Source organism: Enhydra lutris, unplaced genomic scaffold (genome assembly GCF_002288905.1).
Source record: "Enhydra lutris kenyoni isolate GAN:26980312 unplaced genomic scaffold, ASM228890v2 scaffoldscaffold13, whole genome shotgun sequence".
Taxonomy (NCBI): Eukaryota; Metazoa; Chordata; class Mammalia; order Carnivora; family Mustelidae; genus Enhydra; species Enhydra lutris.
Window position 1 is genome coordinate 30,965,662 of NW_019154097.1, and position 19,565 is coordinate 30,985,226.

Here is a 19,565-nt window from a genome sequence, read left to right on the forward strand (position 1 = left end):
TAATAGAGATGTTTGAAATATTTCAAGAATTATCAGGATGTGACACAGACACCAAGTGAGCAATTGTTATTGGTAAATTGCCTCTGATAGATTTGTTCAATGCAGGACTGTCACAGACCTTTAATTCATCAAAATTGCAGTACCTTTGAAGCACAGTAACACAAGGTATGCCTGTGTGCTATGGTATTCTATTCAGTTATGCAATGAAATGCAATGGTTAGTGCTGTGAAGAAAATAAAACAAGGTAAGGAGCAAAAAAAATGATGAAAAGAGGATATTATTTTAAACACGTTTATGGAAACTAGTGTTTCAGTGAAAATCTTTATGCATTGAAACTTTATGATCTTTAGAATTATTTCCTAGGATTAATTCTCACAAATGGAATTATTAGATCAAACTTCTAACATTTTTAGAACATTAAAGTGTTCTCTCCTGTGATTAATACAAAATGAAATCCCTCTTTGTCTTACCTGTTTCCTCCACCGCCCCTCCTCTCCTCCCAGCCCCCCATCTCTGGCCTTCCACAGTAAACTCCCAACCCTACCCCAACTTGGTCGCCACTGATGAGTTGTCATCTGTGAGGGTGTCCAGCATGGAGCCTGGAATGGAGCGAGTGTTCATGTTGACTTCGTGAGACCTTGCTCATCCTTCCAGGCCCAGCCTAAACGTTCCTTTCTGGGAAGTCCAGGGCATGGGACTGGTCTTTACCTTCTCTTCAATACTGATACTACATTGTCACAATTCTCTAGACCAAACTTCATTCAGATTGCCTTTATTATAGCTTTTTAGGAACATAAGCCACATTGTCACTGAAAAGCAATTACCAAGTCTTGAACGTTTATATTCCCCACCATTCCAGCAAGCTTCTAAGTGCAATAACCTGCAAAAGGTAGTTTACTGGCTAAGCAGATGAATGAATATTTCTGCTTCATACTTTTAATATCTCAAGTCAAAGAGTTCTAAGGTAATGTCAGAGAGCAAAAAAAAATTTTTTTTCAAAATTGCTTCTCAAATTCGAGTATTTTAACAAAAGATACTATGTAACAAAGATATTTTAAAGTACTTCCTTCAGAGAGAAATCCTTCCTAACAATTGTTGTCCTTATTTCTGCTGATACTTTCCCATTCTTGTCAACATGTATGCTTTTTTTGAATTACATAACTGCATTCATAATATATACACCTAAATGATTTATTTTTCTTCTGAGAAGAGGAAGTATGTTAACAAGTCAGAGTGAGCAGAGGCAGAATGGGAAGGTGGCAGAGCTTGGAGCAGAGTCTCTTCTCCTGCAGAGATTGCTGTTAGTGACGTTGCAATGCTGATGGGACACGGCCCTGGGACTGAGGCGCCGCTGTACACTGGCCTGAGGCACAGCCATTTAGAGTGTGCTAAAGCCTGCAGGAAAGGAACTTAGGGGGATGCTTAATGGGCATTTTCTACAGAATGTTTTTCTAACAAATAAATAAAGCATAACACCAAGTTCTCCTGTTTTATGCCTTCAAGTGAATGCAAACGCTGAGCTTTGGTTCCGTCTATTCCTGTAGTGACTGTCAGCAAGCCCTCTGCACTGGGAAGCCAAGGTTTTTCTGTTCTAGGCAAACATGCTCATTCAGATACATGATTTCCTTGCTCACTGTGGCTTCTCCTTTGGCCACACTCACATTTTCCTGGTAATTGGACAAATTGAAGCATGTACCAGTGCAAAACATTTACGAAGAAATTTGCGTAGGTCCCTCTGCTCTTCTAGTAGAAGTGCTCTAGTAGGTTGGACATAGCCAGACTGTCTGGGGTGAGGTATCCTATTCTGCTCATAAATTTGTTCTCTGACGTTTTTCAGTGTTTACTAAAACCATTCCTAAAAAAGCTAGACTTAGCTTTGCTTTCCCAGATATGTTCCTATTCATTCCTCCTTTCATTTCCCAAAGAAATGCCCTTGTGTCAAGCCTCAGTCTTGCTTCTGGACTCCATGTTTATTATTATTATTATTATTATTTTAAAGATCTAATTGGCTTTATTCAACCATTCAGCAACTGAGCAGCATCCCATCTAACAAAGAAGGGTGCTCTGGACTCCAGGTTTTAGACTTAGAGTTCCGAATTCATATGCTTACATATAATAGATCGGTGGAGTGGCTGGTTGAGGGACAATAAGGATTAGAACAGAAGGGTGCATGTCTGGGGGCATAGCCATCACTCAGCATTAGCCTATGGCTGGCTCCAGAGAACGTGGGATTTGTGTGACTGATCTTCCAAGATTTTCATAAGAAGTCAGAAACTTAGATTTTCATGGGTAGGTCATTTTTGTATGGTCTCAACAAATATGATACTGTATCATAGTATTGGGCCAGGTAATTGTATATAGATTTGGGCCAGATAATTATCTATAGATTGGACAGTTTCAATACCTATCCTAGACCTTTTTTACCCTACTCACCCAAACGCCCACTTTTCAGAGGGTGCCTCTTCCAAGTGCCCTCAGGTCAGAGGAATGCATGACCGCTGCAGAAATCCCAACTGCTGTTCTTGATGTCTTTCTCTCCCTTTCCTTCCCTCCCTGTTTTTCCTCACCACCTTCCCCATTTAATTCCATCATATTCTGTAGATTTTAATTCCTAAGTAGATCTTGAATTTTTTCTTCATCCTTCAGGAAACAAGCGATGGTTTAACCTTCCAAAAAATTATTAAAATTGGGAAATTTCGGGACTCTAAGCTGAGGTGTTTTGATCAGACCTAGATTTCTTCCTCCCCTGACTCTCCCTTAATGTTGAGACATAGATCACATACTTAACCTGCCATGTTAGTGACATCATTTTAACTAGAAGAATCTCATAGGGTCTACACTTCTTACAACTGCCTACTGACTCCTTTCTGAGTATAGGATATCACAAGTGAAACGATCATTAAAATTATTTGGAAGATAGTTTTAAGAAAATTATTTGGGGAAGTATTTTCTAGTTACTGGAGGATCTAATTGAAAGTGAAGTCTGACAAATGCTAATTTTGAGGATGGAATTCTTTAAAATTATAATAACAAAACCCAAACATGAGTAATATTTTTGCTGTTTGAAAGAAATTGTTAATAAATACTTGGTCTTCTAACTCTGCCACCCCCTTCCCAGTAAAAACAAAGATAATTTCCTTCCCTGCTTTCCCTTGTGAACAAATCATGCCTTATTCCAGACACTTGCTTATGCAGAAAAATCTAGAAATTCTTCATGTATTTTTTTCCTGTGGCACCTGCTGGCTCAATGGGTTAAGCTTCTGCCTTCGGCTCAGATCATGATCTTGGGGTCCTGGGATCGAGCCCCACATTGGGCTTTCTGCTCAGTGGGGAGCCTGCTTCCCACCCCCACCCCCATCTGCCTCTCTGCCTACTTGTGATCTCTGTCAAATAAATAAATAAAATCTTTAAAAAATAAAAACTTGTTAAAAAATGTATTTTTTTTCTTACCTTCCTTCTCTCTTTCTTCTCCACTCACTGCCCCCATCCAGTCTATCACCAAGTCCTACTGTTTTTACCTTTCAGATAGATCTTGAATCTTTTTATTTCCATTACTCTCGCCCTATGCCAGGTTACCATCATCTCTCAATTTGACCATTGCAGTTGTCCCCTTAAATATCTACATTTCCTGAGGCTTCTGGCTGGCTTCAGTCAGTTGAGCATCTGCCTTCAGCTCAGGTCATGATCTCAGGTCCTGGGATTGAGATCCCCCTCATTGTCGGGCTCTCTGCTCAGGGGAGCCTGCTTCTCCCTCTCCCTCTGCCTGCCACTCTGCCTGCTTGTGCTTGCTTGCTCTCTCTCCGGCAAATGAATGAATAAAGTCTTTATTATTATTATTATTAACATATAATGTATTATTTGCCCCAGGGGTACAGGTCTGTGAATCATCAGGCTTACACATTTCACAGCACTCACCATAGCACATACCCTCCCCAATGTCCATAACCCCACCCCCCTATCCCAGCCCCCTACCCCCCAGCAACCCACTGTTTGTTTTGTGAGATTAAAAGTCTCTTATGGTTCGTCTCCCTCCCAATCCCATCTTGTTTCATTTTTTCCTTCCCTACCCCCCACAATCCCCTGCCCTGCTTCTCAAATTCCTCATATCAGAGAAATCATGTGATAATTGTTGAATAAAGTCTTTTTTAAAAGATCTACATTTCCTTTCATGCCCTCATCCAACTCTTCTCAGCAGTTAGAATGATCTTTTTGGAACATAAAACTTAAAGCCTTTCATAGCTTCCTGTTGCACTTAAAATCTTAAAGTTCTTATGGATCCACTAAGTGTGCGTATAATCTGGCGCCTGCCCATCCTTCCATGCCAAACTTACACACTCCCTGATTTTTACTGTGTGCCAGTCTCCTCTGTCCCTTTGGACTTTCCATGTTCGTTTCTGTTTCAAAACCACTTTCTCTGCTCATTCCTCTTCCCCTCTACTTTTTGTCTGACTAATGTAATGCCTACACATTCTCCAGATCTCAGATTCAGTGTCACTCCTACAAGGAAACCTTTCCTGACTCTGTAATCTATGCTAAATTTCCCTCTTCTATGCTTTTGTTATACCTTATACTTTTCCTTCATGACACTTGATATGGTCTCCATAATTTGTATTTATGGTCCGTGATACATGTCTAATGACTTTCTTCCCCCTAACTTTCTGCTCTCTCCCTGAACCCTCCAATCTCCTATAAACTCTCTGGTAGACCTTACCTGTTTTGTTCCCACTGGATCTTTATTGAGCACCTATAACGCATCAGATCCTTGTTGAATAAATTAAAGAATCAAGTTAATTGTGCTTCACATTCTTGTATTTTTAGTGATCCTACATCTTAAAATGATTTGAACAGTGCTTTGGAGGATGCCAAGAGCACAACTGCAATATCATGGTGATAAATCATTCCCTGAGAATGTTTAAAAATAGAAATCTATTTTTTTTCATCTAATTCTAATCAACATATCCCTCTTTGGTTAAGGCTGATTATAACTATAATTCTCTTTTGGTTCTTGTCATAGACGAAAAAGGCGTAACTTCAGTAAACAGGCCACAGAAATCTTGAATGAATATTTTTACTCACACCTCAGTAACCCCTACCCCAGTGAAGAAGCCAAAGAGGAGCTGGCCAAGAAATGCAGCATCACAGTGTCACAGGTGAGAGGACGCCATGGGTTTGTCTTGTTTCCCTGTGGATACAGGAACCCTATTCTTTTCTCGGGGTATCACCAAATTTCAGATCCATGTGTTCCATCATCAAAGAAGATAAAAAATATATATATAGATGTTTACACATTTTTATGTAAGCTTTTTAAAGCTTAGGTAATTTTTTTTTAATCCTAAGTGGCAAGGAATCAAGATAATCACGCACCACGCCAGTGTAAATCTTCGATAGAGGGGACATAAACATGCCATGGGGAGAGACACGGTTTATTCTTAAGTGACTCTTCAGTAAATGGCATGTAGTCCTGCTTTCCCTGATTTAGATGACTGACCTAAGCTTCTACCAGTGAGAAACCAATTTATTTGTTGCCGAAAGGAAATTTAATATAACTCTTTGGTGAAAGCTTTGAGGAATTCACTAAGTGTTTTCCTGGTAACCATACTATGATATTTGGGTCCCAAGGATTTCTTTGCTTTCTTATTACTAATTAGACAGAAGAATTAAGTTTATTCCTGTCACTGTTTTGTTTTTTTTAATGTTTATTTGTAATAAATTGTGGCCCTGAAATTAGCTGTCATCTTCTAACAAAGTACATTTAGTTTTAGGCAGATAGATGGGTATTTAGGTTGAGGATTGGAGACAAACCACTGTACCTCCTTATAAAATAAGTACATTTTACTTATAAAATAAGTATATTTTACTGGCATTAGCTCTAAAATATAATTTTATTTAAATACTTACACAGTTGTTTATAGATTGACATTGGGATAGCTTTTCCTTAGAGCACGCAGATGTGGTGATTACCAGCCAGCTGTTGCAGTGGAACTTAAGGAAAAGCTGACCCTTGGCAGAAATTTCAATGCTCCCTATTGGTCATGGGACACACACATTTTTTTTTTTTAAAGATTGTATTTGTTTATTTGACAGAGATCACAAGTAGGCAGAGAGGCAGGCAGAGAGAGAGGAAGGGAAGCAGGCTCCCCGCTGAGCAGAGAGCCCCATGTAGGGCTCAATCCCAGGACCCTGGGATCATGACCTGAGCCAAGGGCAGAGGCTTTAACCCACTGAGCCACCAAGGCGCCCCAGACACACACATTTTAAAGTAGTTTCTAAATAAATACTCCTGTTGTGCATCTGAAGTCCAAGATAGTAAAGATCCCCTTCAGATCCCACTGGAAGTTTTATATCAGTATTTTAAGTCATTGTTCTTTAAGGAATTAGAGTCTGGGTTTGAGATGATTTCCAGCTTCTGTTTTGGCATTACTTTCCACAGGACCTCTAGAACCATCTTCGGTTTATAATTAAGCTTATCGTTTAAGAGTTAGTGTCATTCTCTTACAAAATAGTGGCTTATCTTGATTCCTCTTGGAATATAGTTGATTTGAGTTACCAACTTGTGAAGATGCATATGGAACATTCCTATCTGGGTGATGTAGTACTCACCGCCACTTGAGCTGTGGAGGAACAGTGTAATGCTGGGCCATGTCGGGAAGCTGGAATTAAGCGCGTGTTTTTCTGGTGTGCGCGTTTTCCCTGAACACTGGTGAGAGGATTGGGCTCGTGCTAAACGCCAACTGGTGACGCCGACCCCATTTTCCGGCTCTCCCAGCAGCTCTCTGACTTCAGAAGTCAAATGTTTGCAGGTCCAGTTTCAGTCAAAGTGTTTTCATGCCTTTGCTTCTTTTCTTACTTCTATAACATAGTTACCATTGGAGAATAACACAGATTATAGACATTTTTTGAAAGCGACACAATCCTGGCTTGTCATTAGTGTAGCACTAGCATTTTGTGTGTAATGTAGGACTTGCCTGACACATGCTGTGCACTAAGTGGCAGAAAAGTTTCCTTCTCACTGCTCTGAACCAGGGAGGTTTTGCTCTATGTCTAAAACAGACTAAGAACACATTACTTATTTTTTAAGCACATTACTATATTCATTTCACTTACTTTCTGATAGAAAAACAGCTTTGTTAGGTTTAAAAAAATTTTTTTTTGGTAATTGCTTGAGACATAGAAATAATAGACTTAGATTAGTGTGTCTACAAAGCAAACTTGCTGACCATTTTTTTCCATAGTTCAGCCTTTCAAATGCAGAATTTCAGGGATCTGTTTAAGCATTAAATTGTGACAATTTCCTCCCCTTTTTACCCTTTTCCTGACTAAAGGAGTTAATTTCCCCTCAACAGTTCCCCTCCTACACATCTCTGAAGAGGGAACAATGATGTTATCATTTTAAGTATTAGACATCAGCTGCTAGCCTTATAAATTAGTGCCCTGTTGTTTAAGTTGTTTAGAAGTGAAAGCAGAGAATGTTCCAGATCTGACAGGTTAACTACTTTCTAAAGAGAAAAAGCATTGTTTAAAATATACATCATACTAAAATACAATTAAATTTAGAATCCAGAAATCGTTCATATACAAAACTAACTTAAAAAAATGGAAATCCACTGATAACAGGCAATTGTTGCAACACAATTTTTGCCAGATTTAGGGCATATGAAACTGATTTATTTGTTATTGCTTAAAATACTGCTTAAAATAATAATTAAGAATAAGTAAGGAACCTTCAGAAGAAAATGTAAGGAAATATCTTTAGTACTTTGAGGGTAAGAAAAAATTTATTAAAAAGAACATAAAAAGTATAAGCAACAAAGGAAAAGATTGATAAATTTAGGGGTAAAATGTTTATAAAAGTACTTAATAAAGACTGAAACAACATTATACAACCATTTTGGTAAAGATTGGATCAGGCAGGAATCATCAGTAGATATTAAATCTAGAGGGAAACTTTTTTTTTTTTTTTTTAAACACAGAGAGCGAAACAGTGAGAAAGGTAACATAAGCAGGGGGAGTGGGAGAAAGAGAAGCAGGCTTTTCCTGCTGAGCATGGAGCCCGACATGGGGCTTGATCCCAGAACCCTGGGATCATGACCTGAGCCGAAGGCAGACACGTAACAACTGAGCCACCCAGGTGCCCCTCTGGGGGATTTTTTTTTTTTTTTCAAGATTTTATTTAATTATTTATTTAAAAACTTTTTTTTTTTTTTAATTTCTTTTCAGTGTCCCAGAATTCATTGTTTATGCATGACACCTAGTGCTCCATGCAATACGTGCCCTCCACAATACCCACCACCAGGCTCCCCCAACCTCCCATCCCCTCCTCTCAAAGATTTTATTTATTTATTTGACAGAGATCGCAAGTAGGCAGAGAGGCAGGCAAAGAGAGAGGGGGAAGCAGGCTTCCTGCTGAGCAGAGAGCCCGATGCGATGCGATGCGGGGCTCGTTCCCAGGACTCTGGGATCATGACTCGAGCCGAAGGCAGAGACTTTAACCCACTGAGCCACCCAGGTGCCCTTAGGGGGAAATTTTGAGGGAAAAAATAGTCTTAAGGTGTCTCTCGATAGGCCCTTTGTTAGTTGTAAGGGTTTAAAAAAAAAAAAAAGCAATTATAGAGTGCAGAAATGGAACAAACCCTGATCAAGTGATTAGAAGCAACATCACCAAAGAGGGATGGGTAGACATTTTGTGTAGCGCTTCATCCAAGAATGTAACCTGAATCTAATCACTAGAAAACATCAGACAAACAAAATGAGGAGTGTTCTGTTAGGAAAAAAAGGAGGATGGGAGCAGCATTCTTTAAAAATGTCAGAGAAAGGCCATGGAAATGTTTCACACTAAAGGAGGATAGAGACATGACAGGTAAATGCACTGCCTAACGGTAGACTAGATTTTGTACCAAAGGGGAAAATATACCGTAAAGGATATTGGGTTAAATTTATTGAAGTCAATTATTTGTAATTGTACTACAGTTATATAAAGAGAATATCTCGGATCTTAAGGAATACACACTGACTTATATAAGGGTAAAGGGCCATGATGTATAAAATTGATTTGCATATGGTTCAGAAAAAAAAAGTGTGTATATGTGTGTTTATATATGTGTGCATGTATGTATATAAACACATACTCACAAACATGTATAAACACAGAGGGAGAGTGTGCATGCATGAATACACACAGATGATAAAAGAAATGGAGCAGAATGTTTAATAACAGGTGAATATGAGTAAAAGGCATACACAGATGTTCTTTGTACTATTTTTATTTTTGCAACTTTTTTTTGCAAGTTTGAAATCATTTCCAATAAAACCTTTTTTAAAATGTGAAGACAGCCATAGACTGCAAGAAGGGATTTGTAAGTGTATAAGCAAAATTAAAATCCGAAATAAGGAATTCCTATAAATTAACAAGAAAAAAAGAATGTTTTTGAAAAATGGAAAATGCAAATAAGGACTTCACAGAAGAAATAGAAATATTCAATTATATGAGAAGATCCTTCTTATTAATAATCAGGAAAATATGATTTAAAGACTGCAATGAAATCACATTTTACATTTCCCAGGTTGTGGCAGAAAATCCTAAATTTGACCACACTGAGTCCACACATTGTTGGCAAGAATATACAGTAACAGGAACTCTTAAATATTCTTGTTAGGAATGTAAGTGGGTATAGCCTCTCAGAAAACTTCTGGCATTATCTTATAAATTTGAATATATCTATACCATTCAATCTACAATTTTACCTCTAAGTGAAATTGCCCTAGAAAACTTCTTGTGTATGTGTATCTGGAGACATGTGTAAAAGTATTTATTGTAACATTGTTTGTTGGCAAAAACTTAAAATACGACAGTTGTCCATTGACTGGGGAAATGGATAAATCCATTGTGGTATAATCCCATTACAGGTTACTGTATAGCCATGAAAAAGGATGATCTACAACTACATAGACCCAATTTGAATGAATCTTAGAAACATAATGAGTGAAAAATGCAAAACGCAGAGGATGAGACTCTTGATCTCAGGGTCATGAGTTCAAGCCCCAAGTGGGTCATGAAGCCTACTTTGTTTGTTTGTTTATTTTTAAATTTATCTGAAAGAGAGAGAAAAGAGCAAGAGAGCACAAGCAGGGGAGAGAGAGGGAGAAACAGACTCCCTGCTGAGCAGGGAGCCCCACTCTACTCCAGGCTTGATCCCAGGGCCCTGGGATCATGACTGAGCCACCACACACCCCTGGAGACTTCTAAAAAAAACCCTCAAAAACAGGCAACATTAATCTTAGTTTTAAAAGTCAGAATAAAAGTGGTTACCCTTGAGAGAATAGTGATTGGAAAGAGGATGTTTCTTTCTTTTCTTTTCTTTTTTTTTAATTAAAAAATTTTTTTAAAGATCTTATTTATTTATTTAACAGAGAGAGAAACAGTGAGAGAAGGAACACAACAGGGGGAGCGGGAGAGGGAGAAGCAGACTTCCTGCTGAGCAGGGAGCCTGACATGGGGCTCAATCCCAGACCCTGGGCCAAAGGCAGCTGCTTAATGACTGGGCCACCCAGGCGCCCCCTTTTTTTTCCTTAAGCTTTATTTATTTTAGAGCAGGACAGAATGTACCTACATGTGCATATGAGGTGGGAGGTGAGTAGAGGGAGAGGGAGAAAGAAACTTGTGGGGCTTGATTCCTTAGATCACTACCTGAGCTGAAACCAAGAGCCAAATGCTTAACCAACTGAGCCACCCAGGCACCCCTGATGTTTCTTGATCTCAGTTATGGTTTCATGGGTGTCTTCACTTTTTGGAAAATTCATCAAGCTCTTTACTTATGATGTGTGCCCTTTTTTGGCATATATATATATATATATATATATATGTATATGTATATATATATATATGTGTGTGTATATATATATTTCACTTGACTAAAAAGTTTACTACTTACACAACAACGACAAGCCTGGCCTCATGGAGCTTACATTTTCCTGGGAGAGTACAAACAGATAAAATGAGTAAATGAGAAGATAAATTAGAATAAAGTGATAGGTGTTATGGAGAAAAACAAAAGAGGGAAGGAGAACAGAAAGTGACATGTACAATTAATTTTTAATAGAGTGGTAAAGAAAGCCCCTCCTGAGAAAATATCTTTTGGTAAAGATTGAAGGAGAGAATGAACGAGCTGTGTGAAGAACATTCCAGGCAGAGAGAACAGTAAGTGCAAAGGGCCTGAGGTGAAAGTTGCCTGAGCAAGTGGGAGAAGTAGTAGGAGATGAGGTCAGAGAGATGGTGAGAGCCAAACGGTGAAGGGGCCTTGGACGCCATGGTAATGGCGGACTTTTCTTCTGGGGAGTGGTGTGATCTGACTTAAGGTTCAGGAGGATCACCACAACGGTTGTATGGACAACAGAGCGAGGGAGGCAAGAAGAAGCAGCCACCAGTTAGGGTGTCTTTGCAATAATCCAGGCAGAAGATGAGGGTGGCTTGGGCCAAGATGTTTGTAGTAGAGGTGATGAGAGGCTGGATTCCAGATAATTGTGAAGGTACAGCCAAGAGGGTTTACTGATAGTTGAAACATAGGATGGAAGAGAAAGAATGTCAAGAAGGACTTGAACATTTTTGGCTTGAGGAGCAGAAAGATGCAGTTTTCATTAAGTGTGATGGGGAAGGATTTGGGAGGAGCAGGGTTTTCAGGGGGAGGGGAGATCAGGAGTTTGGTTTTACATGTGAAGTTTATTATAGTTTTTTTTAAGTTCACTACATATTATATAAATAGGTGCTGGTAAGTGAAAAATTTACAGTTTATGTTAGTCTTACATTAATTTGTGCTAATATATTATAAATGTAAATGTCCTTAGCATAGAGTTCCAGGTTGAACTCAGAATTTGAGGTTTCTGGTTTCTTAAGACGTGGTTTGGTTGAATAAGGTAGAGTTTCCCTTTTTTTACATAACACCCTGAAAATTCACAAAAAAAATTATTTCAAATGTCATAAGCATTGAGAATCATACTTAAATTGTCACATATTCTTAATTAGTGAAGCAGATATTAATACGCCTTTACTTTTTGAAATAGAGCTAACTTGCATCGATTATTCACATCAGCAAGTCACAAAAAACTCCATTGTTCTCCTGATTCCAATTTTGAGTTTAAAGAACTCTGGCCCTACTTTCTCTGCTAGGTGTTTTTAGAATGAAAAATGTTCACTTATTCTTCATTGCTACTGTAATTGAAATGTACTGTAAAGAAAGGATTGATTTTCTTTTTTTTTTAACAGATGAGAACCTGAAATAGTAGAGAGGTTAATTGGCAACATTAAGATTCATTCATTCATTCATTCAACTAACGTATTTTAGAGCTTTTAAAGCGGTGCACAAGACCCACTTTTATAACAGTCTAGCCTGGAAAAAATTATTATCTAACCCTTACAGATGAGGAGACTGATGTTCAGAGAGGTTAAGTGATTTGACAGAGTCACAAGTCTTTACGAGTGGGAGCGCTGGGGCTTCTTCCTACACAGAGGTTCTTGATAAAAAGCAAGAAACTGGATTTTCACTCTTTTTTTTTTTCCCCTGCAAGAGGCAGTGTGATTCCTCTATCCCTGGGGCCCTAGCTGCGGAGTCCTGTTTGTGCAGCCCAGGCCTGGGCTTCTGTCACTAGGGCTGCATCATTTCCCCCTAAGCTGCTTTAGACACTCCAGGCTAGTTAGTAGCCTGAGGTCTCCTTCCTCATTAAACTACTTATTCCAAAGCAGTGAATATTCAGTAAGCTAATTAAAATTTGTAAGTAAGATTTCCTTATTAAAAAAAATCTATTAAAATAAGAAGAAGCCCGTTAAAATAATAATTAGAACAGGAAAAAAAGGATGGCTATCAAATTACAGGATCTTTTCCAGCTATCCATAAAGGCCTGTTCAGTCCCTCTGGCAGTAGGCAGAAGGCAGGAGTGGATTTCTCCTGTAAGGACGCAGTTGGTGAGCTAGAGACAAGGTGAAGGAAAGTGGCACCTATTCTGTTAAAGTGGCTCTTTCACTTGTCTTAAAAGAAGGCTATAGACCCTGTGTTCTATAAAGGCTCTGCTTGTGTGTCCTAGTGGAGAGAGACGTCATTAAACAGTGTGCAAAGAACAAAGGAACAGCTTTGTAGAGAGATGGGAGCTTTGAGACTGCTGTAACACTCGGTACAGATAAGGCGTATATCCGCAGGATTTAAAGAAAACAGAAGCCTCTGATTTGCTGTTTCCGTCTTCTCTACAAACAGTCAGTGCCATGATTAGCACGGTACCTCGAGTTGGCTCCAGTGGTATTGGGTATTTTTATTTATTTTAAATTGACATTTTTGGAGAAAATCTCCTAACACTAGTTTGATTAGAATGCCCAAACTAAGGGTTGAGACACTGTTTCCAGCTTCGATGTAGTGGTTTTTGAGTTTTCCTGTACCTAGAAGAAGCCATGATCAGACCCATGGTCCCTCCAGTTTTTGTCCCCTTCACCTTCTTTTGCCTGTTTCTTCCCTTTGAGTATTCCCAGCAGTCTCTCCTCATACCTGTCCCTCATCATCGCATCTCACCTTTCCGTTGCCTTGCTTCTCTGAGGCATGTCAGACCAGTAGGCCAATATATCAGTCAGGGTCCCAGAAGAAAACAGATGGCACACTCAAATTAGAGTAATTCGAGGAGAGTTTAATAAAGTGACTATTAACAGAAGTGTGGGCAGAGTGTAGGGAAACCACAAAGGGCAATGCTAGTAATGCTTGGTTCTGTTACTACCCCTTGCCCTGAAGAGATGAAGGACTACCAGCACCCAACCATCCAATATAGCAGAGGCTGTATTTGGAAGGATAGTAATTGAAACCTTAAATAAAGGCAGTTTTATGCTGAGGGAGTCAGGGTAATGGTTACTCTGATGTTACTTTCCTTGCTTTTCCTTATCTCCCACCAGTGACTTCCTTTGGCTGGAAGCATCTTGGGGCCCAGAGCAGTGTAGAGAGTAGGTAGAGAGGAATGAACAGAAGATACACAGCGTAGCCTGAAGAACAAAGCCACCAGTTAGAACAGGCTCCAAGTTCAAGCCTGCCGGCTTCTCATTCACTCACTCTGATATTCCTACCCAGGAGATCTGGCATTCTCCAGAGATTCTCTTGGGCTTCCTTTGTCCTTGTGTTTTGGCTTCTCTTCTCTCCTGACTTTTCTGTCAGCCATGCAGAAAGATATTACTTTTCTAAAGTGAATATGGATTTTGAGAGTAGAAGCTACAAACAATGTAAATAAATTAATTTGATCCAGCCAAAATTATTTGTGTGGGTTTGGGGGCTATTTTCCTAATGCATTCAACAGATCCTGATGCATTCAACAGGCCTACTATAAGCACTGTGTTTGGCACTGTGGCAAACAAAGGTGAATTAGTTAGGGTTCTTCTCCCTGAGAAATGTCAGATTTCTTGGGGGAGACAGACAAATGTGTTATTGAGAGGACACAGAAGTTACCTAGGTGAGTACACAAGTTCATTTGGGTGCCATTTTGGACTGTGGTAGAAGGATGGGTTTACTTTCTACTGAGAGGATTAGGAAGGTTCCCAACTTATTAGTTGTGTGACCTCTGGGGAAGTCATTCAACCTCACTGTGCCTCATTTCCTCATAGGTATAATTTGGATTAAAAACAGATATACTCCATCAAGTTATAGGAGTTTCAGTGAGATAATATATATAAAGTACCTAGCAGAGTGCTTATCACAGAGTAAGGAGAAGATATAATAATAATAATTATTATGCTGTTTATGCTATTTCTCCTGCCTGGAATGGTCTAACCCTGCCCAGCTCCCAATAAAAATGTATAAACATTTTATTAATTATGACTTTCACTTCAATTGTCAGTTCTTCAAGAAAGCTTTCCTTGTACTCCCAGTTCATATCCTCCATTATGTATTCTCATAGTTTCTTATGCTTCTTCTTGATAGCACTTATCACAATTATAAGTAAATAATGAATTGTTTTGTTTTGTTTTTAAAGTGAACTCTAGGGACACCTAGGTGGTTCAGTTGGGTAAGCATCTGACTTTGGGCTCAGGTCATGATCCTTGGGGTCCTGGGATTGAGCCCTGCCTGCAATGGGCTCTGTGCTCAGTGGGGAGTCTATTTGTCCCTCTCCCTCTACCCCTCCCCCTATTTGTGCTCTCCGTCTCTCTCAAATAAATAAGTAAAATCTTAAAAATAAATAAAGTGAACTCTACACCCTATGTGGGGCTCGAACTCATGACCCTGAGATCAAGAGTCACATATTCCACTGACTAAACCAGCCAGGTGCCCGGAATAATGAATTGTTCCATTTTAGTATATGTACTGCTAAAGCGAGCCCTAAATAATTAATTGTTTAATGCTGTTCCCCTGATAGATGGTGAATTCCATGTTGATCGGGACTGCAGTCTTATTCAGCATTATATTCTTAATGCCTGTCACAGGGTCTAGCATCTTGATTAGAGAAGGTCTGGAATTATGTTGTGTAGATGTTTAGATATCTGCAGTTATGCCTGCATTTATGAGGTTGAGCAGTTTAGATGTCTGTTTTATGTTAATTAATTTATTCAACAATATTCATTCAACTAGTGATTTTTGGTCATTGTGCTATATTTAACAGTGACTACAACAAAGATTCTGTCTTGTGGAGCTTATTATAGTCTAGTGAGGAGAGAATAATAATATATACCTTAATTGAGGTACATATTCATAAAATATTAGGTATAATTATAAATACTAACATAATTATGTATTATGTCATACTAATAAGTGCTATGAAGGAAAATAAGGAAGGTAAGGGTTTCTGGATTGGGTGGTATGATCAGACTTAGGAGAGAGAAGTCTAGTACCAATGTATAAGATCAATTTGAAGGGGAAACCACTAGAATGAGAGCGACTACATAAGAGATTATTGGAATAATCTGGGAAAGAGATGTTGAGGATTGAAATAAGGCCACTGAAAGTAGAAAACAGGGATGGATTTGAAAAGCATTTTGGAGGCAAAACTTATATTTTGGAAATTGGGGAAGCAATTGGCTGTGAATGTGAGGAGGAAAGAATATTAGAAGATGGCTGAGGTTTTTAGCCTACATAATTGAAAATGGTGATACTATTATCTAATAAAGGAAACACATGAGGAAATGCTTGTTTGACAGAGGGGAAATTAAAGGTTTGTGGTAGTTATGCCAGGTTTGCATTGCCCTCAGCACCTCAGTTGTGGAAATGTTCAGTTTGGAAGTATAACCTATGAGAAAGGTCAAGGTTAAATATGTAGCTTGGGAATCATCCATGTAAGTACATAGCTGAGGCCCTGGGAATGGATAATGTTGTCCTGGGAATTTGTAGATAAGAAGAAAATAAGGCCAGGGGAAATAACTTTTCCTTGAGTCATTGGTCAATGCTGAGAGAGTGACTATGAGGCTGAGATGTTAAGCAGTACTTTTGGAAACTTGTAGGGAATCAGTGTCCAGGTGTCTAGGACCTACCAGGGAAGGCTACCTTATTTCCCTTGAGTGAGGCTTTAGACTGCTAGGGCTGCTTCCTAGCAAGGGTGCACTGGAAGTACATAGATTCTGCTTCAAATACTTCAGTCTTTGAAATTGGATTAGAAGTACTTGTAGGTGCCTGGACAAAGCAAATATAATTATTTTTTTGTAGAAAAAGATAGCAGCATTCTAGGCTTCAAGCTGTTTCTATAAACAAAGCAAACACAACACTGGGCACAAAGCAGAGAAAAACAGACATACAAGAAGACATGGCAACATGTACTAAAACCAACAGAAACAATAGACAATAGAAACAGACCCATAGAAATCTAGAAGATAAAAGGATCCTATATATGGACTATAAAAGAAGGGCTTAATATATCAAAGGAAATAAAGACAAAATGGAAAATTTTGTCAGAGGGTTGGAAACCATAAAAAAGTTCAAATGGAAATTTTAGAGCCAAAAATATAGTAATCAAAATTAAGAATTCAGTATATGGCTTTAAAAGCAGATTCGACATAGTTGGGAAAGTTAGTGAACAGGAAGATGGATCACAAGAAAATAACCATACTAAAGAATGGAGAGACAGTAGAATAGGAAATCAGAAAAACGGGGACATTGAGGATACTGTAAGAAGTCTAACATAACTGTAATTGGAGCATCAGAGGCAAATATAAGAGTGGGTCAGAAACAGTATTTAAAATGTGAAGTCTGATAACTTTCCAAAACTGTTAGAAGACTCCAAGCCCTAGATTCATGAAAAACTACAGTCCCCAAACAGAGTGAGTGTATAGAAATTCACACTGAAAACAGCTGAAACAAAAGCAGCCAGAGGGGAAAATACAATTGCCTTCAAAGAACCAGCAATTAGACTAACAACTGATTTCTTAAGAGAATAAAACCATAGTACAGTGGAATGATATCTTTAAGAGATGAACTAAATTAAATGTCAACCTAGAATTCTGTATCTGCTAAAAGCATCCTTTGATAATGGGGTTGAAAAAAAGTAAAAAGTTGAGAGGATAGAGAATTTGTACCATTTTCTCACAAAAAGAAGTATAAAAAATACTCTTCATGCAGAAATAAAAAAGATAGCAAAGTAGAGGGTGGGAGATGCAGGAAGGGTGGAAAGAAAAGGGTAAGTATGTGTGAATATAAATTAATATCAATTGTTTAAAATAATAATGATAGTGTCCTATTGGTTTATAATACATATAGAATTAAAATACACAACAATAATGCCTCATAAGTTATGAGGGGAAGGTAAGTGTTCTAATACTCCTGCATTTTCTGCAAAAGGTAATGAAAGTACCAGTTAATATAAAAGTACCAGTTAGACTTTGATAGTCGTGAATGTGTAATCTCTAGGGTAGTCACATAAAGAATACTAAAAGAATATATAACTTCCACACTAATAAAGAAGGAACATTTTTTTAATTGTTTAAAAAGAAAGAATAATTTTTTTAAAATAAGCTATCTAAAAGAAGGCAAGAAAGGGGGAGAGAGAAGCATTATAAGTGACAAATGGGAACCACTTAGTAAGGTGGTAGGTTTATACCCAAATATGCCAGTAATTCCATTAAGTATAAATGAATTGAGTACTCTAATAGGCAAATATTGTCAGGTAAGACATAAAAATGAAACGTAATTATGGGTTCTTTATGAGACACATCGAAAACATAAGGACATAGAATGCAAATAACAGTATGGGAAAAAATATAACATGTAAACAATAACCAAATTATCTTTGTTAATATCAGATAAAGAACACATCAAGGCAAAAAGTTTTACTAGAGGTGAAGAGAGGTTCTAAATAATAATGACACAGCAGCAGCTCTGTCTTTGTATATACCAATTTGAGCAGAAGCTCAAAAAACACAAAGCAAAAACTTATAAAATTTCAAGAAAAACAGATAAATCCACAATCACTGTAGATTTTTGCTCACTGAACACCCCCCCCACCACCACCATACACACACACACACATGTAATCTTCTAATGACATAGAATGGTGCTTCCCAAACTTTAGTACACATAAGAAGAATGATCAGGAGAGTTTGTTGGAATAGATTCTAAGGTCCTGTTCCTGGAAGTTCTCATTCTAAGGGTCTGTGATGGGGCCTGGTGATTTGCAGCTCGCAAGTGATTCTGATGGCGATGGTTACAGAACCTCACTTTGAGTAGCACAGATACAGAAAATCTGAATACCATGATTAGCAAACAACCTAATGGATCGATATGGAACAGTATACTCAACAACTACAAAATGCATGTTCTTTTTAAGTACTTGCAGAACATTTTTGAAAGTTAACTGCAGTCTGGGCCATAAAGTACCTCCCAACAAATTTTAAATTTAATATAGAATATGTTTTCTGAGCACAATGGAATTAAACTACAACTCAATAACAGAAGATGACTAGAAATTCCCGTCTGAAAATAAAACAATATATTTCTTAATATTCTCATGGGCTAATGAGACCACAATGAAAATGGCAAAATATTTTTTTTTATTTTATTTTTTATAAACATATATTTTTATCCCCAGGGGTACAGGTCTGTGAATAAGGTTTACACACTTCACAGCACTCACCATAGCACACACCCTCCCCAATGTCCATAACCCCACCCGCCCTCCCAACCCCCTTCCCCCCATCAACCCTCAGTTTGTTTTGTGAGATTAAGAGTCACTTAAGGTTTGTCTCCCTCCCAATCCCATCTTGTTTCATTTACTCTTCTCCTACCCCCTTAACCCCCCCTATTTTATCTGAATGATCATGAAAATACACTTACCAAAATTAGTGGGATGAGGCTAAACCCATGCTTAAAAGGAAATGTATAGCTTTAAATATATATCATATATATAGTATGGTTATTATATAGATATAATTAGTATATACTTACATATTTATCATATATAATATATGGGTATATATAGTGTGTATGTATGTTTTCTATATGTATATAAAGTGGGGAGGCTGAGAATCAGTGAGTTAAGGATCCATCTAAAAGTATTAAGGGACACTAAAGCCAAAAATGTGGAAAGAAGGAATAATGAAGATAAGTGCAGAGATTAATAAAATTCTTAAAAAC

General features: G+C 38.1%; 1 protein-coding gene across 3 annotated transcripts in view; it reads left to right on the top strand.

Moving 5' to 3' along the window:
- The window catches only part of LOC111145820 (PBX homeobox 3), a 214,656-nt gene that overhangs the window by 176,958 nt on the left and 18,133 nt on the right, over positions 1 to 19,565 (top strand). For all 3 annotated transcript variants that reach the window (XM_022501070.1, XM_022501071.1, XM_022501072.1), the window contains exon 5: positions 5,015 to 5,150. In XM_022501070.1, the coding sequence (XP_022356778.1) occupies positions 5,015 to 5,150 (136 nt within the window). The remainder of the gene's footprint in view (positions 1 to 5,014; positions 5,151 to 19,565) is intronic.